A 21,568-nucleotide genomic window follows, 5' to 3' on the forward strand; every position below is an offset into this window, starting at 1 on the left:
TCTAAGCTCCCTCCCAGCCCTGACCTTCCCTGTTCTAAGCTCCCCCCTAGCCTTCACATTTTCTGTTCTAAGCTCCCTCCCAGCCCTGACCTTCCCTGTTCTAAGGTCCCTCCCAGCCCTGACATCCCCTGTTCTAAGGCCACCTCCCAGCTCTAACATCCTCTGTTCTAAGGCCCCTTCCAGCTCTGACTGTCTGAGTTCTAAGGAATCTCCTCGTCCTGGCATTCTGTGACTTAATGAAAGCACAGAAATAACTCCTGGGTGACCACAGGCCCTCAAGGTGGGCTGGGTTCTTAAACATTGGCCAGAAGGTTCAGGCACTGGATAGGGACTTTAATGTGTCTCTGGATACTTGGGGATCTGCTGCCCCCTGGTGGCTACTGATATCAATACACCAGAGTGAGGCCAGCGCCGGGACGTCAGTTCAGGTAGGCTTCGTGAGTCAATAGGACAACACTTATTACTCACGGGCTCCCTGCAGGACCCTGCCCTCCCCACCAACAAGCACCCCTCCCTCAAGGGATGTCCCGTCTGGGAAGAGCCTGGGCCAAGGTGGCTGTAGATTTCGGAGAATGGAGGGAGTGGCTACCCAGCCGGTCACGCCTCACCCCTTCCAGTCGAGACGCCTTTGGGCATGATGGAGCCCAAGACCCAGGCAAGACTGTGTGGGCATGAGAGACCACCTTGGGAGGGCAATGGGAGGTCAGCTCCGTGACCTCTCCAAACCTCACCTTTCTTCTCTGCAAAATAAGACTTCGGGTCATTTTCCAAATGAGGAAACTGAGGCCCAAGAAGGCATAATGACTTCCTGGGGGTCACACAGATGAGCGAGTACCAGAGCTCCTCCATTGCGCCACACCAATCCATGGAACCTTAAGCCGTGGAAGACAGCTCAGAGATCAGCCAGTCCAAACTCCTCTCAAATCATGACACCTGCCTGTTCCATTCAGCCAATTCTTATCAAGCACCTCCATTTCAGGCTTTGGGGAGAGGTACAATGTTTACAGAAAACAGGCTCCCAGCCCTCCTGAAGCTTGCAGTCTAGTAGGGCCTTAGAGAGGTCAGTTGTTTTTCAGTCATGTCTGACTCTCTGTGAGCCCATTTGGGGTTTTCTTGGCAGAGACACTGCAGTGGTTTGCCATTTCCTTCTCCAGCTCATTTCACAGATAAGGAAACTGAGGCAGGTGGGGTGAAGTGACTTGCCCAGGGTCACACAGCTAGGAAGTGTCTGGGGGCTAGATTTGAACTCAGGAAGATGAGTCTTCCAGACACCAGGCCAGCACCCTGTGCACTCTGGAGACCCCTAGCTGCTCACTAATATAGACCTGCCTAACACACCATACAGACGAGTGGGACAGAAGTAGTCCCTGAGCTGGTATGACAACCAAGGAAGGATGACTTGGCACTGGAGGGCCTGGGTTCGAATCCCACCTCCGACACCTACTATCTGTGTGCCCTTGAGCAAGCTGGAGCAGGTGGTCTCTGCAAGGCCCTTCCAATTCTGCCTGGTTTCAACAGGCAAAGGTGAGGAAAGAGGGCCCCCCTCCCCATTCTAGGGATGGAAGTCACGGGGGCCATGTGAGGAGGTGAGAAGGGCCAGATCAACGCCAGGGAACAGCTAATGGTCTAACAGCTAATAGCTGGAAGACGGGCATAAAGAGAAGTAACGTTACAAAAGAAATGCACATTTTATCCTGGAGGCAAGAGGAAGTCACGGGAGGTTTCTGGACTGACATGCATCAGCTTGCGATTTAGAAAGATGATTCTGGCAACCATGTGCTGTGCTGGAGAGGGGAGGCTGGAAGCGGGGAGGCAATGAGAAGGCTGCTGTCACCGCCCTGGAAGACAGAGTGCGGCTCACGACGCCCACCGCTCTGGGTCACCGAAATCCAATGCGTGCTTGGGGAGGAAGATGGAAGACGGCACTAATTAAGTGCCTACTACATGCCAGGCTCTGGGCTAAACTCTGGGGATACAAAAAGAGGCAAAACACAGTCCTTGCCCTCTAACATGTGGAGAAAATGCTGCATTTGGAGTCAGGGGACGCAGGTTCAAATACCAACTCCACCACCTGGGTGACGGTGGAAAAACCTCTCACCCTCTCTGGGACTCGATGTTCTTATGTGTAAAATGAGGGGGTTGGATCAGACTTCCTCCAAAATCTATGATCCTATGCAGGATTCAGGTGGCTTGGGCCTGAGTGAGCCTGCCGGCTCCGTTAACAGAAAGGTGGAAGCTGGAAAAGAGGCCAGGAAAGTTGGGTGGGGGGCAGGGAGCAGCTGGTGAATTTACAGAATCTCTGAATTAGAAGGGAGCCTTCCAGACCCTTGGACAAAGACACGCCTCTGCTCCCTCCCACCAGCCCCGGGCCACTCTTTCCAGCTTTGGGGGCTGTCCAACAGGCGGTCAGAAATACAGGACTCCAACTTAGGGCGAGAAATTGGGACTTTTAGACCATCTCCCCCGTACACAGTAGGCCCTTAATAATAAATGATTGACTGATGTCCTACAAGCGGTCATCTAGCTTTGACCTGACCCTGTCCTGTGGCTCAGCTACCCACTGAAATGACCCATTGTAGTACTGAACAGTGTCTTTCTTTCTTTTTTTTTTTAAGGCAATTGGGGTTCAGTGACTTGCCCAAGGTCACACAGCTAATAAGTGTCAAGTGTTTGGTCTGAGGCCGGATTTGAACTCAGGTCCTCCTGACTTCAGGGCCAGCGCTCTATCCACTGCGCCACCTAGCTGCCCCTGGACGGTTTCAATCTTCAGAAAGGTGATCTTTATTTTGGCCTTTGAAACATCCACCTGCTATTCCCAGTACTGCGCGGTTTTTGGGGGGACGGCAGAAAGAAGTATCTAGATGACCATCTCACCTACTCGCCAACCCTTCAAATGTTAAAAATCAACAACATATATCTCCTCCATCTCTTCCCTTTCCCAGGTTAAATAGGAAAATCCTTCCAGTGATGCTTTAAAAAAAAAAATTCTTAACCAGAAGTCCTTGGGGCAGACACTAGCTGGTCAAGAGGGCTTGGGAGGGCCTCTCACAGGGCCCTGCTGGGTTTCCACCTCCTCTGCACAGCCTTTCAGGACTTGAGGTCAGAGCCCTGGAGCAGCCAAAGACACCGGCTTCTTTAGAATCCTCCCCCTCCCCACACTCTTTTTTCCTTATCTGAATCATTTGCATCACCACCCAGGCCACTCTCTGACCTCTTTGGAACTTGGCCCTCCAGGAGCCTAGGGTGGACGCTATATCCACCCATCCATCTCCCTTTCGCATCCACAATGGTGAGCGTTTATTAAAGCTCCTACTTAGCACGTGCAGCGCCAAGCACCTGGCAGTACAAAGGATGAAGACGGTCCCTGCCCTAGGAAGATCTTACATTCAGCATTTGTTACAAACTCGAGCATGCCTGGTCGCTTCCCTCTCAAGACTCAGGGCTGATGGTGTCACTACCCTGCTCGTGAATCTTCAGTGGCTCCTAACAAGCGCCCCCCGGGGAAAAATCCAACTCCTCAGGCCGGTGTTCAAAGGCCTCCACAATCTTCTGGTTCAGTCCATCCTCCCAGATGCATTTCATATTTAGTACCACGTCAGTAGGCCTGCTCTCTGCAACATCTCTGGCCTCCAGGCCTCTGCCCAGACTGTTGTACCCCCCTCCGTGGAAGGAGTACCCTCCCTGCTGCCTTAGAATCCTTGGCTTCCCAAGGGCAGCTAGGTAGCGCAGTGGATAGAGCACCGGCCTTGAAGTCAGGAGGACCCGAGTTCAAATCCGATCTCGGACCAACCGTGTGACACTTGCTAGTTGTGTGACCCTGGGCAAGTCACTTAACCCCAACTGCCTTAAAAAAAAAAATAATCCTTGGCCTCCTTCAGGCCTGTGGGAAACTTCTTTCCCCGTACTTCCCAGTAGAATGTAAGTTTGAAGGCGGATTTTTAAAAATTTTGTTTCTAAAAGACTCATGATGGATAATGCTAACCACATCTAGAGAAAGAACTATGCAGTCTGAATGCAGATCGAAGCAGACTATTTGCTTTTTTTCCTTCTGTTTTGTTTCCTCTCTCTGGTGGTTCCTCCTATTGGTTCTAATTCTTCCTTAAAACATGACATTTCCATTAAAAAATGTGAAAATGTTTAATAGGAATGGATATGTAGAGCCTCCATCAGATTGCAGACCGTCTGGGGCCGGGCTGAAAACTTAAAACTCAAAAGCTTATGGAAATGATGTTGAAAACAAAAAATAAATTAATAAAAATAAATAAATAATAATAAAAAATATTTCTGTGTCACTTAATAGACCTAGTATAGTGACTTAACTTGCAACTAACACTAGCTAGCTAACTTGAATCGTGTAATATTCCCACAGTCGCTGCTTCACTCCTGGTTCGGGAGTCAGGAGGACTTGAGTTCAAATCCAGTTTCCTGTTTCCTCTTCTGTGAAATGAGGAGGCTGGGCCCCTGGGCTCAACAGTCCCTTCAAGCTCTCTATCTAGGACCCCCTGGCAAAATTAGGTCCAGGATACAGGTTTTCTTTGGAGCTGAGCTAGTCACCTGACTTTGAGAGAGGGATCCCGGTAGTGCCTGCCTATACCCCTACATACACCATTCTGTCTCCAGGTACTCAACCCAATTCACTCCTGTCTTCAGAGCCCTTGCCTGGCCTCTCAGGCCGGGGAGCCGCAGCACAGAAAAGGCCAAAGGGCGAGAACTTTCCTGGGCTGGGGCCTCCAGGCTGAGGGCCAACTATCTCCGCATCTCAGAGAACACAAAACAAAGAGGAAACAGGTTCAAACCGCAGCAGGAAAGGCTTGGGTCAGACACAAAGAGAACTTAGGGCCCCTGCTGGGACCCAGTCATGGGCCCCAGGCCAGTGGCTGGGACGCCTGCTGTGTGGCCTCGGGAATCACTTAACATCCTGGAATGAGAGGCTAGACAAGGCAATCGCGAGGCCTCCTGGGCCCAAATCTACGGATCTCAGGGAAACCAGGCCTCGGCCGGGGTAGAGAGGGCACAGTACACGCACACAGAGACACCCCCACACGGAGCAGCCGGTGAGACCAAGCTGTGTTTATTGACCATCCCAGACAAGGTGCATGATTAAACATAAAAAAGGTCTCTCCAGGGAGCTGAGCCCCCAGCCTTCCTTGGGGGGGCTAAACAGCCCCCCAGTTCCAACACACAAGCCTGCCCCCACCCCTCACCCCAAACAAGGCACATATGTACACACAATAAAACAAACGGGACTGGCGCTGAACCCATAAATAACACAAAATACAAAACAGGTCCACAGCCCCTCCACGTGGTCAGCGGGCTGGGGAGACGCCTGACATGGGAGAAAGAGAAATCAGCAAGGACATCAGGTGGCCTGGGTGGCCCCTTGGCCAGGACAAGGTTCCATTTCCTCTATCATGCCTCCTGAGTAGCCAGCAGGCTCTGCTTGGACCCTCCGCCAAAGTATTGAAGGCAGTGACGGCCGAGGGTCCCACACGGGACTGTCCCCTCCACGCTGGAAGGGCTAGATCCCACCACCTTCCCTTAAGGGGCTGGCTCAACCCAGTCTTCCCTGAGCCCCAATCCTGCCTCTGGACACTCCCAGGAGGTGGGGTTGGGCACTATTTCCCAGACCTCCTTCCCTCCCTTAAGCCTGAGGCTGCTGGACACCAAATGCCCTCTAGGAAGTGGCTACCGACTGACCCCCCAGGTGACCAAGGCTCCAAGGAAGGTGTCTGGTCCACGGTGAAACCAAAGCGACAGGTTTGTGGTTCTCAAGGGCATTTGGTCACTGCCAGCAACCAGGAGACAAGGTCTCCCAAGCCGCAGGATGGCCAGGCCTTCCAGCATGATAGGGACAAACCTACCCCAGAAGGGCCTTCTACCCAAGGGTTCCTGGCGATCCAGTAACCCTGTGATTGTGGGTGAAGATGGCCAGGCGCTAGTGCCCGTTGGACATGTCTGTGATGCTCCATCTGACGGCACACAAACCCTGGCCTCCCCCAACCAGGACAAAGCTAGTCCTGGGCCGCTGCCCTGACCGAGATGGGAAGAAAATAGCATCTTTGTCCCAAGAGGTGGGCCCTGCTGGGCACACTCCTCCAGCCTCCTTCCCGCCCATTCTAGAGCCAAGAGGCCTGGGTGGGGGCACAGGCCCAGGGGAGCAGCTGGGCACACCAGAGACAAGTCACAGTCACTGAAGAATTTGGGCTAAGATCAGAATAAGGACCAGGGTCCCCAAGGAGTGGGAATGAGACCCCTGGCCCACCATCCGGATGGTTCCACTGACAGTGCCATGGGGCCATCCCACTACCCTCCAAGGTGCCCTCCCCCCTTAGCAGCCACTCGGACCCTGATGGCCCTGGCAAGTACAGAGAGCCCAGGAGAAAGAGACAGGCAGGGAAGGAGGAAGACGATTAAGGAGGATACCATTTTGTTTTTTTAGAAAATTAAAAAAAGACGATTTTATTTCATGTTTGCCCTGAGGACTGCCTCCCCTTGCCCCTCACCCCCATTTCTGCGACTCCCCAGGAGCTGGGCTCTGCACTACCACACTCACCCCCAACAGCTATCGCTTCTAATACAGGAAAAACAACTAACAGCTATGTCAGACAGGAGAGGAGACAGAGAGCGAGAGAAAGAGGGGGCTACCACACCCCGAACGGCTCAGCAAACCAAACACACAAAGCCAGAGTAAAAACCGTCGTGTTTCCAAAACACGTACTTTGACAGGCACCCGCAGCGGCCCTGGCCTGGCACGGATGGACTGAGGGATGCCTGGAGGGCCTGGGGGCTGCAGGGAGGGCCCCTCCCTGCACCTGCACCCCCCTTCTCCTGTGGCTTGCCTACTGCCCCCTGGTCTCTCCTCCAGGCCCCACTCCGGGCACCAGACCACTAGAATCTCCTTCCTCAACGAAAGATGAATCTCTTCAAGTTTCCTGGGTGGTCCCAGATTAGAGGAGCCCAAGGGAGGGATAGCTGGGCAAAAGCTGGCAGCAGAGGTGGCAACGACCAGCAGCCCACAAGCCCCAAGCCCCTTGGCTCAGAAGGTGCAAGCAAGGGGTTCAGGTGGCATAGACTGGGACAGGACAGGAGAGGGTCTGAGCAGAGGAGGAAGGGGAGGCAGGGGCTGGGTTAGGAGGCCGCGATGGCAGTGCCCCCGCTCAGCTTGACGATCATCTGTTGGCAGTCACTGCAGGAACGTTTGTCTCCGACTTTCTCGAGGGTCCGGGCAGCTTCTGCCAGCAGCACCGCCCGCTGTCCCGGGGACGACAGGAAGGACAAGGGCAGGTGCCGGCAGGCCAGCAGGATGGCAGTGGCCCGTTCTCGCTGCCCAGGCAGGGCATCCACCTCTCCTGCAGGGAGGGAGGGAAGGACCCCAGATCAGCCTCGGGATCTGACACCCACCCCCCTCCCTGCCAAGAGCCTCCGGGGGGCTGTCCTCCTCCCCCCAGGTGGGCCCTTCCCGCCCTGAGAGGACCGAGACTGTCTCACCGTGCTTGGTGGTCTGGGCCGTGCGGCGCCTCAGGCTGTGCTCCAACAGCTGGTGGGTGCGGGTGGGGCTGGCGCCGGCCATCAGGCGCACGGTGGCCTCATGCAGGAACACCTGGGGGACGGGAGGGGGGACACCTGAGCCTGAGCAAGGACACGTCCAGGGCCTTCCAGTTCACTCTCCAGCATCTCTCCTACACCACCCCCAAGAGGCCTGCGCTCCTCCCACAGAGCTCTTTAAAAACGCCAGCACCCGTGGGAGAATCGTCAAAGTGGAGGAGGCCAAAGGTCATTCAGTGTAAGGGAGGGGACGGCATCTCCTCTTCTGTCAAATGAAAGGCTGTACTGGCCTCTTTCCTGCTGCCTTCTTAGGACCCCAGGTGAGCCGAAGCAGGGGCTCATGGTTATTCACGAGGCCAACCTCCTGCTGTCCTCCATGAAATCACCGGGCTCCCTTTCCTACTCCACCCCCTTGGAGCTCCGCTGGGGATGCCCACTGGGCCAGCCTGCCCCAGAGCCAGCCCTGAGGTCCCCAGGGGCCTCCCTGCCCCACTGTGTATGGATTGGGTGAGATTACTGCTATGGCCAAAGGGGCCACTGGCACTTAAAAATTCACATTTACGAGTCATACAAGGACCAGACAATGATCCTGGAGCAAAGGCCTGGGCTCCTGGGCTCAGATTGGCGCTCAGTCTGCAGAAGCTTCCTCACAGGGGGCTACAGAGATCACCAAACTGGTTTTACAGATGGGGAAACTGAGGCTCAGAGGGCAGACAGTCTCCTCACAACACACACGAGGCAGGCGGCACAGAGATCATTAAACTCGTTTTACAGACAGGGAAACTGAGGCTCTCAGGTGAAGTGGCTTGCCCTGGACACACAGCTGGCAGGTGGCATAGTGAGGATTCAGAGCCAAGGCTGGTTCACTGCCCTACAGCCCTTCCCTCTTCTCCTGCACCCCAGGGTGCTCATGCTGTGCTGGGCACCCTCTGATCACTACTGCGGTAACAATCTGCCAGGCCATCCTCTCCCTCCTAAGGCAGCCAGACCAGACCCCCAGACGCAGGCCCACTTGGCCCAGGGGGAAGGGAGGAGGGCCCCTGGTCCTTACTTTTCGATAGGCCGGCCGGAAGCTGTGCGCCAGCCTGCGCAGGCTGCCCAGATCCCTCTGGAAACCTGTGAGCTCGGGGGCGGAGGCATGGCAGGTCTCTCCCAGGGCGGGGCTGGAGCCCGCCTGCTTCTGCCACAGGGCAGTCCGCAGGGACAACAGCAGGTCACAGGTCAGCAGCTGGACCACCTGCAGGGGGCCAAAAAGGCGGGAAAGCGGTGAGCAGCCCGGCCCAGACCAGAGTGCCCAGAACCCAGGAGGCAGCTTGTGGGCGAGGGGACAGAGGCCGACCAGGTTAAGGGCTTTGGGGCCCGGCCCTGGGCACGCTCCTCTCCAAGGGAGCCTGGTCAGACCAGACAACCAACCAGTCTACGCCAGCACCAGCAGCAAACAGACTGGCGCTGGCTTAGACTGAGGACTGGCCAGTGAGTCGGGAGGCCACATTGGGGCTTGTCCTGGGGAGGGCGGGAGGCGGCAGGGCCCGGGCTCTAGAGGTGGCCTCCTCCTCTTCCTCCTTCGTGGATAGATGCCCCCAGCTGCTTCTCGCCCACCTCACCAACAGCTTCTGTACAGACATCTCCCCACACAAGGACACCCCGTTCTGCACCCAGGCACAAGAGTTCAGGTCCAGCAGATGGAGGCTCTGCAGCCCTAGGGGCAGCATGGGGCAGCCTCCACACCCTGGCGTGTGTGTGTGGGGGGGGGGGGTGGTGGTAATGGGAGGCCAGGCAGGGTCCGCTCCGGGCTACTCTTGGGGCGTCCCTACACAGGGAGGCTGTCACGCCTCACCCAGGCGGGCACTCTGCTACGCGACCACGCCCCCCATTCTGGGAAGGTTTCCCTTTGCTCGGCCCCTGGCCCCATCAGCAGGCTCAGGTCTAAGCCTTCTGGGCCTCTGCCAGCTCCCCCAAAGCGCCACCTCACCAGGGCTGGCCTGGGAGAGCTCAGGAGAGGAGGTGGTGGCGGCGGCGGCGGCGGCGGCAGCGCGGGCCTCTGGGATGCACTGTGGGAACATTGCACGGCCCCGACACGACGTGCAATGCAACCACAATGCACCACAGCCGCTCGCAGGGGAGCCCTGCCCACCCCGGGCGAGGCGAGGAGGCCGTGCCCGGCTGCCCCAATGGCTACGTGCCCCGGTCTCCTCTGCTGGGACTGGGGAGCAGGGGGAGGGGGTGGGGCCTGAGGCGGGGCTTCTCCCGGAGCCTTACGTGGGTGAGTCCTGCGTCGGAGGCCGTGCCGCCGACGTTGAGGCTGCCCCAGAGGTGGCCGCTGGCCCTCTCGCAGTGTCCGAAGGAACTCTGCTGTGCCTCGGCCTTCCCCGAGAGCGAGGCGTGCATGGCCCGGCAGGCGTGGAGGACAGCCTTCACGAGGGAGCTCCTGGGAGGGGGGCAGGAAACAGAGCGGGGGGTTCCTCTCAGCCTCTTCAGGGGCTCCCTTCCCCTCCCCCGCCCCTCCCGGCAAAGACTCAAAACGAAGGAGCCGCTGATGAACGCTGCCCAGCCAAGAGGACGGGCACAGCTCCAACGCCCTGGGCCCTCCGCTGAGCATTGTGGGTACTGGCCCCCCACTTCCCAAGTGCACCCAGGAGTCTGCCTCCATCTCTGCGAGTCACCCACGGGAGACAGGCCGCAGAGCATGAAGCCAGGGGAGACGGTGCGCTGAAACACCCCCACCTGAGGCATGACACCCCCAGCTAAGACAGAGAGTCTCTCGGGACCTCGGTGCGAGGAGCTCACTCCCTCCAGAGGCAGCCCCCACCGGGAGGAAATTCTACCAAAACACAGGTGCGGGCTCTGAGGGGAAAGTGCCGGTCTAGCGGCTGGAGGACGGGGCTCTGCCCCACGGATCTCACTGCCCGTGTCTCAGCAGATTGGTCGTTCAGCCATCAGGCTAACAGTGACAGTGGGGGCGCCGTCACCTGCTGTAACCTCCAGTAATCTGGTCACCCCCGTGTGAACACCAGTGTCCTCCCTCTGTCCCAAGTGGACGTCCAACCTCGACCCGATGCCCTCCGAGGAAGGAGCAACACCACCTCCCGGGGCTGCCTGCCCCATTCTCGAACAGCTCGCGTTATCAGGACTGTTTCTAGGTCAAGCGCTCTGCCAACCAGGGGCTAACGAGACCGCTCCTCAACGTCTGGCCCTCTTCCCTTCTGGCCCGGCTGCCTGGGCGTGCGGAAGACCGCGTCCTCTTCACCGCGTCCTGAGGACAGAGACCACATCCCTTCCAGGTCTTCACTTCAGCCAGGGCTCACGTGGCACCAGCCTGGGGCCGGCCGCTCTCCTCAGGATGCTTCTGGCTGGTCGTGGTCCTTCCCTACCTCAGACATCCTGGAGGCTTCAGAGCATCTCAGAACAGCCTCAGACGGCATGAGCCTTCCTGCCTGCTGGACCCCCACACCAACTCACAACCACCACGAACATCCCCGGACGGTTCTCACGTCGCCCGCCGGCTAGCCCCATCTTGTACTTGTGAAGCCTTCACATTCCCATCTGTTCCATTTAATCTCCTTCGGTCCTCCTGGGTTCGACGGCTGTCCAGCCCCACCCACCTCACCCAGCTGGCAGGTCACTGAACCAGTGGAGGCCGGGCAAGCCCAACGTTGACCCAGCCTGACGACGCAGGGACTCCAAGGGGCATCAGCTGAGCGGTGGCCCAGCCTACAGCTCTCCGCGTCTCCCAAACCGTCCCAAGTCTGGGACGAGCGGCTCAGCAATCTCCCTTAAACAGTTGAAATTCTTTCCAGGAACCAGGGTCAAGTTCACCGGGCTGTTTCTGGTTTGCAGACTTCATTCTTTTCTGTATTTTGCACATCAGAAAAGCTGCCCTTCTTCATAGATTCAGAGCTGGAATGGACCTCAGGGTCCCTGAGCATTCACCGGGTCCTGGTCTATGCCCAGCACTTTACAGATGAGATGCCGCGTCCCCCTCAAAGGGACGACGTGCCTGGCCCGGGGTCACGGGTGCCTCGGCCGTGGGGCCGCCTTCTCAAGTGCCGGCTGCTCTCTTCCTAGTCTCGTCTCTTGGGGACCAAGAGCCACCGGCCCTCCTGACTCCATCCTCCACTTCCAAGAAACCCTTTCCTTGGCCAAAGCTCCTCATCGACCACCATCCTCTCCAGTCTTTGACTCGCTTTTCCTTATGACAGCTTAAAGCCCCCAACCCAATACCACAGCGCTACTCCTAGCCTGCCCGCCCTCCTTTTCGGCAGAAACCTTCTTGGCTGGGTGTGGCTCGAGCTGGCTGGACACCGCGTCGATGCTCTGACCGTGCTGGCAACACCCAGAGCCTGGTCAGTCGGATGGAGGCCCTTTCTCTCTACCAAGACAGCCGGGGGCCACGGTGCCATCACGTGGCTTCCTATGGCCCAGCCGCTCTGAGGCCCGCCGGCCTCGACCTCGGGGTCGCCCTCCAGATCTCAGATGGACGACTCAGAGTCTGGGGAAGCTCAATCACGGCAGAGTCCAAGCTGGTTCTTTCCAGGGTGCTGGGGCTGCCCACGGAGCCAAAGCATCTCAGGTGTCTGCCGAGGAGGTCGTCTTCGATCTCCCCCCACCACCCCCTTCAGCTCCGTCCCAATGGCCGGGAAGGGCCGAGCTCAGCTCCTTCTGAGCCCCTGCGGCCTGGCCCTCTCCTTACTGGGCTGTGCCAAGCTGATGGGTCCCTCTCATTATGCACCTTCACTTCCATTAGCTACACCTAGGGGATTGGGTTTATTCTTTCAAATGAGAGTCTCAGCACCCCAACATCCCAGCAGTTCCTCTGGGCGCCCAGCGGCAGCCAGCCCCGACTCCTCCTACCCCAGCTCAGCTGAGTGAGCATCTCCTTCCTCCCGTGCCCCCCTCCCAACGCCACAGACCACACACGCACTCAGCCATTTCTAGGGGTTTGGGGATCCGCTCCACTTCAGTGAACCGTGAGCGCACGGTGGCATCGTCCCCTTGAAGCCAGCCAACGGCCATCCAGACTGCGGCCGCCCACCACCTGCAGATGACGTCTGGGCCTGGATGAGGAACAGCAAGGACAGGTGGTCGGTTACGACAGCACATTCGTGCCCAGGTCACCTCATCGCACGGATGAGAGCGAGGGCCTCGTCATGAGCAGCCGACGCAGTGGCCTACACGGTCCCCGGTTGTTCCGTGAACCCCACGCAGCACGGACATCAGCCTAAAGGACAGAACGGCCGGGGCTTGTGCCTGAGGACGCTTCGTTGTTCCCCGAATGCCTCATCCTAAGGCCGGAGCTCGAGGAGAGGAGGGGGCCTTAAGCATGTGCGCGTGGCCACGCAAAAGAGCTGTGAAAGCGGGGAGCCAAAAAATCTCCAAGGCCTTTTAAGCTCCAGGCGACTTAAGCACCTTAAAAATATACTTAAATGGTTTTATTTATTTCATTAGTAATACTTAATTTATTTTAAACTATTCAAAGTCTATCCCCCAAAACAGGGATTTCTTAACCAGGGGTCCGTGAACGTGGCCAGATTTGCACAGAGTCCATGAACTTATTTCTGAAGATATCTCAATAACTATTTCGGCATGATCAGTGCCTGGTAATCCCAGGTATTTTATTTTACACATTCAAAACCATGACTCTTGACAAGGGGCCTGGAGGTCTCACCAGACTGACTGTCCAAGGGACCAATGCTCCCTTAAACAAGATTAAAGACCCCAGCTTCCAAAGAACGGCAGCAGACAGACGGGACAAACGGCTGGAAGCCTCTGAAGGCACGGAATGCCAGGCTCAGACCCGCCTCCCTCCCAGGAGTCCAGGTCCCACATGCCCTCCCTGCCAGGCTCGGCCTGACCTGGAGGCCTCAGCCGGGGCACCGGCACGGCTCACTCCGCAGGTTTCACACTGGGGATGGCAGCTGAGCACGGCCTTCTCAGCACGTCGGAAGAGCCCAGCCTGTCCCTGACCCTGTGTCCCTGTGTCTGCCTCCCTTCAATGACTCGTGAAAGGTGAAAACCGCCCCGCCCCGCCCCACCCCCCCAACCCCAAGAGACTCACCAAGTGCCGACTTCAACACTGAGCTGTTTGTGAAAGGCGGGGCCATGACCCCCCCAGAATCCACAAAGGAATTCAGTAGCTTCAGGTACTCCAGGGCACTGGACAGCTCGCTGACGATGAGAGACCAAAGGAAGGAGCGTTGACTGCCGGGGCCCCCGACCTGGGCCCACCTCCCCAAAGCCCCCGGCCACCCGGCCCTCGCTCTGGCCAGAGCTCTGCTCTGTGCGCGCAATGGGCTCCCCGCTGGGTCACCCCGCACGCCACTGCCGGCTGAAATCCCCCCACGCCCAGTGCCGGTCGCTCCACCTGCGTGCACACCTCCCCGGGCCACCTACCCAACCGAGCCCAAGCTCTCCGGTTGGCTGGCCACGGAAGGCCGTCCACAACATGGCCTCGCCAGGATCAGAGCTGCAGGGCTGGCAGGGACCTCACAGACCCCTAAGTCCAACCCCTTCATTTTACAGATGAGGAAACTGAGGCACAGGATCTTCCCCGAACCCTCTCGCTCCCCCGCTGCTTAATATGCACTGTTCATTTTCACTCCCTCCATATATTAAGTGGCTCAGTGGATAGAGCACCGGGCCTAGAACCAGGAAGATCTGAGTTCCAATCTGGCCTCAGATACTCCCCAGCTGTGTGACCCTGGGCAAGTCACTTCACCTGTTTACCTCGGTTTCCTCAATTGGAAAATGGGAGTTACTAACACTACCCAGGATCCAGTGGGATAACAAACAATATTCTTACACTGCTTTGCAAAGCTCAAAATGCTGTCGAAATGGAAGCCGCCGTGTCAGCCAAACTGACCAAGCAGCGCCCCCCTTCCCCCGCTCCATAACTCCGCACACAAGGGTCCCTGGGCCTGGGGAGCAAGCCCACCGGCAGCACATGAAATCATAGGAGCTTTTCTTTTAAGGCCCAGCTCCCAGCTGCCTCCTCCATGCAGAAAGAGACGGAGGCACTGCAGCAACCATGGCCGTGCCCACGTGTCGCTGCCCCAGTGAGGCTATGAGCTCCCTGAGGGCGAGCACTGCGCCCAAGCAGGGGCCGGCCCCTCCATCGGGTTGGATCTTCTTAGCAGGGTGCCCGGCCGCCAAAGGGGCCTGCCCCAAGGCCGGGGATGGACCACCTAACAGCCCAGCCCAGGCCCGCGCCCTCCCACTCCCGGCACGTACCAGGTCTCCTCGTCCTGCTCGGCCCGCCCCTTCTCGGCCTGCGGCTTCACCAGGGCATCCACGGCTCGCTCCAGCAGGTGCTTGCAGAAGGCCTGGTGCACCTGTGCGATGGGGTCCGCTGCCGACGGTGAGAAACGGACAAGCCTTTAGTCTGCTTCAAAGGCACGCTTTCCAGGGATTCGCGCGGACACGAACCGCCTCCAACAGGGCAGAACAAAACCCCGCCCTTCTCCGGGAGAAATCCACCCCCACGAGGCGGGCAGAGAGGCGGTGCTGACACTGGTGGGCCCCTGGAACCCCCAGACTGCACGCGCCCTTGGCCCGAGGCTGCCCCCCACAGAGATCAAAGGCCACGGAAGGGGACCCATGGGGACAGAAGTATTCATGGCGCTCTCCTAGTGGCAGTGTGGAAACCAAGGGCGTGTCCATCAATCGAGGGACGTGGACAACTCGGACCACGGCTGTGTTGTAAGAAATGACCGAGGGAATGGCTTCAGCAAACCCAGGAAGATGCCTACGCACTGACGTGGGGCAAGGGGGCAGAACCAGAACCCTCTGTACAGACACATCAGAGACAAACGCAGTCCCACTGGCTATTCCAGAAGACCGAGAGAAAGCAGGCCACAGCTGGGGACAGCTCGGAGCGGAGATGGCGCGTTCCAGGGTGCGGCCAATGCGCAAGTTTGTTTTTATCTAATCACACGCTTATGTTCCAAGGGCTTGTTTCTTTTTTTCTACTGTGGAGAGATGGGGGTGCCAGAATATAAATGCTTGTTAACGGGGGAAAAGTTAAATTCTGGGGAATGGCTGGACAGTCCAGTGAGCGGAGGGGACGAGACGTCACTGGACAACACAAATTCGGAGAACGCAGGGAGATTCTGAGGAGCTGACGTGCAGTGACAAAAGCAGGCCCAAACAACAAGCCGCACAATGAACAGAACTATGCGAGCTAAGAGGGCGGCGCTAAGGGAAGCCAGCTCTCTCTGAGAAACCGAAAAAACCACGAAGGTCGTGGGGACTAGAGAATAACACCAAGAGGTGGGGGGGTGCCGGGACACAACCATGTAGACACTCTCAGAAGGAGGCGTGGTATTAGACGCTTTGGTCAACTGTCACTGTCCCAAAGGACAGTTTATCAGCGTTCTTTCTTTGTCCTCTTCTCTGAAATGGTGATGATGTCAGGAAGAAGTGTACCACTGAAACGTTGCTTTTCAAAGGCAGTATCTACAACAGAGCCTGAACATGTGAGACACTGTGGGCTGGGTCTAACCAGCTCTGCTGTCCTCCTTGGGTGGGTGGAGGAGGTGGTGACAGCGCCAAGGGGACAGAGGCAGAGAAGACAGGTGGATGGCGGTACCAACCTCGCGGTGGGGGCAGAGAGAACAGCCCAATGGGCCACGCCTCAAGGGGAGCAGCTGTCAACCCCAGCTCTGGAAAAGGGAAAGGCAGCAGAGCCTTGTGAGGGGAGGGCAGCCCCCAGGGCCTGGCTGCTTCACAACACGCCACTGGGGAGCAGCAGCCTGCAGGCCCACCTCAGTCCTCTGAAGGAGGTCTGCCACCCTGGACCCCGAGAGCGGACGGGGGTAGCCACAGCCCTTAAGAAGGAATCACAGGCACCATGGCCTAAGGGAGGATGAGCTGAAGGGGCGTTAGAAATCCTGGGAGAAGCCATGGCTTCCGTCCGGCAGCCCATGTTCTCACACCCAGGGAGCAGAGCGTTTCTAATGTACAGAGGACAGTGTGGCAGACAAAGGCAACTGCCCAGGGCCTGGAAGGTCAGAGCAAGGCCAGTGACAAGGGGTCCAGAGCCAGACTGGGTTCACATACTTTCTCATCAACGGCCAGTGGCACAGAGAAGGCCTCCCACGCCTCCTGAGCCACGGCCCTTCATTGCTGCTTCCTTCATTTTGTTTTCTGTTCTATGGGTCTCCGCCCTCTGGCCACCAAGCCCCTGGCTTGGGCCCCAGCGGCAGGGCCAATGGCGTCCACCTTTCCCCTCTCATCCTGGCCAGACAGACTCTCACCTGGGTTCCGCGGGGCACAGTACAGGCTCTCCTTGGTGGCTGACTTCACCGACCAGCTCCGCTCCACAAAAAACTTCTGGCCCAGGGGGTGGCAGAGCCAGCGCAGGGAGTCAGGAACAGCATTCCGCTCAGGGCCACACAAGCTCTGGGCGCGGCTCAGGAAGTAGCTCTGTGAAGGGAAGGTGGGACGAGGGTCCCCAGAGGGGACCACGACAAGATGAGGGGCGGAGGTCACCGAGGGTGAACCTGCCAATAAATGTGTGGGAGGGAGGGCTGACAGCCCGGTCAGGCAAAGCCAAAACCCGTGAACGTGGGGCTGGACAAGCACACTGGACCCGCAAGGCTGAGGCTGTGCTGCCCTCACCCTGACCCCCCCAGCCCCAAGGAGCCCCGAGGAAAGAGGGGGGAGTCAGGAAGGTCAGGGAAGCAGCAAACTCCCAGGTGGCCTGAAGGCCTCCGTCCCTGATCCCCCAGGCGGCCTGAAGGCCTCCGTCCCTGATCCCCCAGGCAGCCTGAAGGCCTCCCTCCCTGATCCCCCAAGCGGCCGGAAGGCCTCCCTCCCTGATCCCCCAGGCGGCCGGAAGGCCTCCCTCCCTGAACCTCCAGCCACCTGGGAGCTGACATTCAAAGGGACTCAGCTACTCGGCTTAGGCCATCTCCTTTCCCAGAAAGGCAGCCTGAGATCGAGAACAGTACCAAGCTCAAAGTCAGGAGAGACCCAGGTTCAAGTTCCAGTTGGGACACTTAGCATGCACCCCACCTCATGGGACTGCTTTGCCTGAGCCTGGAGGGTGCTCTGTAGCCCCCACAAGGGCAGTCACAGCTGCCGCCAGGGTGTGGGAGTCATAGGGCCGCTACATGATTTAGTCACCTAGGGCATGGACAGTGTCTTACCCCCACCCTTCCCCCACAGGATGCTGCGCACAGTAGGCACTTCATGGAGGCCCTCCTGAATGAATGGCCTGCTTTGGCCCCAGAGGTCAGAACTAGAAAAAGAGGTGACAGCAGCACATTCTAAGCACTTTACAAATACCGTCTCACCTGGACCTCACAACAACCCTGGCAGGTAGGTGCCACTATTATCCCCATTCTACAGATGAGGAAAAGGAGGCTAACAGTGGTGAAATGATTTTCCTGGGGCCACACAGCTAGGAAGCGTCTGAGTCTGGATCTGAACTCGGGTCTTTCTGATTCCAGGCCCAGGGCTCCACCCACTGCTCCATGCAGCTGCCGCTAAGCCGACCAGGTGACCATCCCACAGATTAAGTGGTACATTGGACAAGCACAGCCTCCCGAGATGGGCCTGGCATCGCCCACAAAGAGCTGCCCGATCCCGCACGCTAGCAGCTCCTCTGGGCCGACGACTGTGCCGGGGGCAGTGCGCAGCTGGCACACCAACTCCCCCAGGGCCTGGCAAAGACCCCGGGCCCTGGGCACCACCCCCCGTCCCCCGCCCCCGCAGCAGGCTCACCAGGCCGGGGCCTAGCCCTGAGGTACTCACAGCCAAGAAGCCTAGTTTGCCCCCACAGCGGGTCTTCAGCCCCACAGCTGCCGTGAGGTGGATTTCGGCCTGGGTACTCGGGGGGATCTTCTCCTCGGCACATTCGGCCAGATTCACGGCACACAGGGCCATGTGCAGATCGGAGCAGGCGGAGCCAGCAGGGAGCTTCCCTGCAGAAAGAGGACATCTACTTGAGAGCCAGCCACCCACACATGTGCAGCACAGGGCGGCCTCCAGGGCCGGGGGAGGCTCAGCCCAGCCTCGGGGGTGGCTCCCACCCATGGCCACCCAAGGCCAATAGGCACAAAACCCAGCGTTCCTAGAGCGGCTCCAAAAACACAGCAAGTGCTCGCAATCCCAGGGCAGGATGGGTCATCGGGGTCTCCACAGGGGGTGTTTCCCTCTCACAGGAAGTCTTTGAGTGGGGACCAGATGAACCCTTGTTGACTGCACTGCAAAGAAAATGGCTGTTTTCATGGGTAAACTGGCCTAGCCCAGGGGTGAGAACCCGGGGTCCATGATCTTTTTAACATTTTGGTGACTGTGTTTCCTTTGCAATCGCATGTAATTTATCTCCCATCTCTGAAAACATGACCCTGGGCTTCGCCAAGCAGCCGGAGGGCCTGTCCAGCATACACACAAGGCCAGGATGCACACAGAAGCCCACAGCCAACTCTGAACTTTTAGGATTCCCTGGCTCCTGTCCTGACCCACAGACATCTCCACTTAGCTAATCGTTCTTTAAAACAAGCTTTAATTCACTTCACTTCAAACCCCAAGTTACACCGGTGTCCCTGTGAACCCCTGGAAGGTCGTGGGCGCCGAGGGCAGGGCCTGACACACAGCAGGGGCTTAATAAAGGTTTCCTGCCTGACAGAGGCAACCAGGTATACAGGCCAGATGTGGAATTCTACAGGTGGAAAGGCAGGGATCTGAACAAACAAACTCCAGGGTGGGGCGCAGTCCCTGATTCCCCAGTGAAGGGCCCGGGAGCCAAACACCAGAGGGTGTTGGCCGCGTCTCCCCAAATGCTGGGGGTCCTGGGCCCTGGACCACTGGGGTCAGTCCCTGCCAAGCCTACAGAAAGATCGCTGCAGGAGCATGCCTAACTGGGGCTTTGTGGGAAGCCTTCGGGGGTGCAGGGACCTCAGCTGGCCTGGCTCTGGTCAGGGGCCCTGGGCCCCCGGCACACACACCTAACCTGAAAAGGCTTTTTGTCAGATTGTGTATGTACCCAGCTCCATTTATACAAACCTGCATACTTGTTCATATATATACCTGTGCACACACGCACGCACACAGACACACACACACAGACACACACACACACTTTAAAATCCTGCCCCCTAAGCGTGAGTATTGCCCCCATGTTCTGTCCTGGGTCCTCTTCTCTCCTGTCTCCACAAGCTCTCACTGACAAGCTCCCCCGGGATTCACGGGCATCTCTAGGCATGACTCCAAGATCTAGAAATCCAGCCCCAGCATCTTCCCTGACCTTCCACACCACAACACCATCTGCCCATCGGACGCCCCAAAGATGTTTTAAACAACCTGTCTCAAACAGAGCCATCATGTCTCCCCCAAACCCTCCCCTCTTCTATCCAAGGCTGGGCCCCTCTGCTCATCACCTCGGCATCACTCCTGACTCCTCACCCCCCCACCCCCCGCTTCTACCTTCCTGACACGCCTCATACCCAACCCCTCCTCTGGGCTCTCCTAGCCACCCCCTCTGTGGTCCCAGTCCTTGTCACCGCTCTGCAGCCTCCTGGCTGGTCTCCCTGCCTCGAATCTCCCCACTTCAGTCCACCCAGCTACCAAAGGAATTTTCCTTACGTACAGATCTGATCAAGTCATTCCCCTCCTTATTCAACCAGTGGCTTCCTGTTGCCTCCTGGATCCAACATCAACTCCTCTGCTTAGCGTCAAGGCCGTCCCCAGCCTGGCCCCAGCTCACAGCCTTCCCGCCCTCCGTGCTCCCACGTGATGCCCAGCCTCCCAGACTTTGCCTGGACTGTTCTCCCCATGCCAGAATGCCCTCCCGCCCCCACCTCCACAAGTCTCTCCTCCCCTGACCCACGTCACGCACCACCACCCACATGACATTTGCCCTCATCCCCCTCCAAAACTCCTTTGTCTATCTGTGTATTCTTAACACAGTATTTACTATACAACCTAATACATTATGTTAACATGTATCTGCTCTCTCCCCCATGAGAAGAGGAAAACGATTTCATCCTGTGTATTCAGACGCCCAGCGCCTGGCACGCAGTAGGCTCTCAACAAACACTCCCAGATGGACTGAAGCCTCCCCACAAGCACAGGCCCAGCGCTACACAAATCAAACTCAGTGGCAGCAGCATCAGTCTTGCGGAAGGTGACAGGGGGAAGGGTCTAATGCAGTAAGGGCCAGGGGGCTGGCTCTATCCACAAAGGCTAAGGCAGCAAGCCAAACGGGAGGAAACCTCAAACATTCAACTCTGGCGACGCCACAAGAGATGACCTGGCTGAGCCCGGAGCCCTCGGCAGCAGGCGGGCAGGCGGGGAGCGGGATGCCTTCCCCCACCCAAACCAGGAGCACGACAAAGGATGATGGCGGAGCCCACACAAGCCCCAGGAGAGGACTCCCCACGGCCTCTGCCTGACCTGTGATGTGCAGCTGGTGAAGCTTGTGGTAGGCCAAGGCAGCATCCCGAGCGCTGGTCTTGGCCTCGTCTTCAAAGCCACCGGCGGCCATGGCCGCCCGGCGGCGCCGCTGCGACATCTTCTTCAGCAGCCAGCGCACCAGCCTCAGTTTCTGCAGGCTATATCGGATCACGTTCCAGGACAGGCTGCAGGCCAGGTCCAGGTGGGAGGTGGGCAGCGTGCGGCCCAGGACGGACAGGCACGTCTGCAGGTTAGAGGCCGCTGCAGTAAAATCCCCCTGAGGAAGGAGAGGAGAAAAGACGATACCGTCATCCCTGGTTTTGCTCAGCGTTACTAAAACTCTATCAGACTAAAGACCGTTTGCAGACCAGCTTCTCCGGGAGTGGGGAGAGGAGGAAGCTACCTCTGTTTCCTCGCCAACAGGGTTACTAGGCACATCAGGGAAACACTATACGGCGGCCTATCTCAACTTCAGGAGAGCCAAGGAGAGGAGGCAGGGCCGAGGGCAAAGGGCAATCATACTCGGCTCAGGGACCACGGGAAGGGGGGGTCTCTAGAAGCGTGCCACAGGGGAAGAAATGCTTTTTGTCTTAGAGTCCCTACGACTGAAGACGATGCCAGGCGCATA

At 57.9% G+C, this 21,568-nt stretch overlaps 1 protein-coding gene across 2 annotated transcripts in view; it reads right to left on the minus strand.

The window, feature by feature from the left end:
* Nucleotides 1-5,054: 5,054 nt before the first annotated feature.
* Nucleotides 5,055-21,568, minus strand: part of SREBF2 (sterol regulatory element binding transcription factor 2) — a 46,062-nt gene continuing 29,548 nt past the window's right edge. For both annotated transcript variants that reach the window (XM_027872709.1, XM_027872717.1), the window contains exons 10-19: nucleotides 20,941-21,217; nucleotides 18,298-18,467; nucleotides 16,797-16,965; nucleotides 14,773-14,890; nucleotides 13,601-13,710; nucleotides 12,467-12,599; nucleotides 9,805-9,973; nucleotides 8,597-8,782; nucleotides 7,489-7,600; nucleotides 5,055-7,349 (exon numbers count right to left, since the gene is read on the minus strand). In XM_027872709.1, coding sequence (XP_027728510.1) covers nucleotides 7,129-7,349; nucleotides 7,489-7,600; nucleotides 8,597-8,782; nucleotides 9,805-9,973; nucleotides 12,467-12,599; nucleotides 13,601-13,710; nucleotides 14,773-14,890; nucleotides 16,797-16,965; nucleotides 18,298-18,467; nucleotides 20,941-21,217 — 1,665 coding nt within the window. In that variant the 3' untranslated portion in view covers nucleotides 5,055-7,128. The remainder of the gene's footprint in view (nucleotides 7,350-7,488; nucleotides 7,601-8,596; nucleotides 8,783-9,804; nucleotides 9,974-12,466; nucleotides 12,600-13,600; nucleotides 13,711-14,772; nucleotides 14,891-16,796; nucleotides 16,966-18,297; nucleotides 18,468-20,940; nucleotides 21,218-21,568) is intronic.

This window comes from Vombatus ursinus, unplaced genomic scaffold, assembly GCF_900497805.2.
Source record: "Vombatus ursinus unplaced genomic scaffold, bare-nosed wombat genome assembly UNPS02003292.1, whole genome shotgun sequence".
Taxonomy (NCBI): domain Eukaryota; kingdom Metazoa; phylum Chordata; class Mammalia; order Diprotodontia; family Vombatidae; genus Vombatus; species Vombatus ursinus.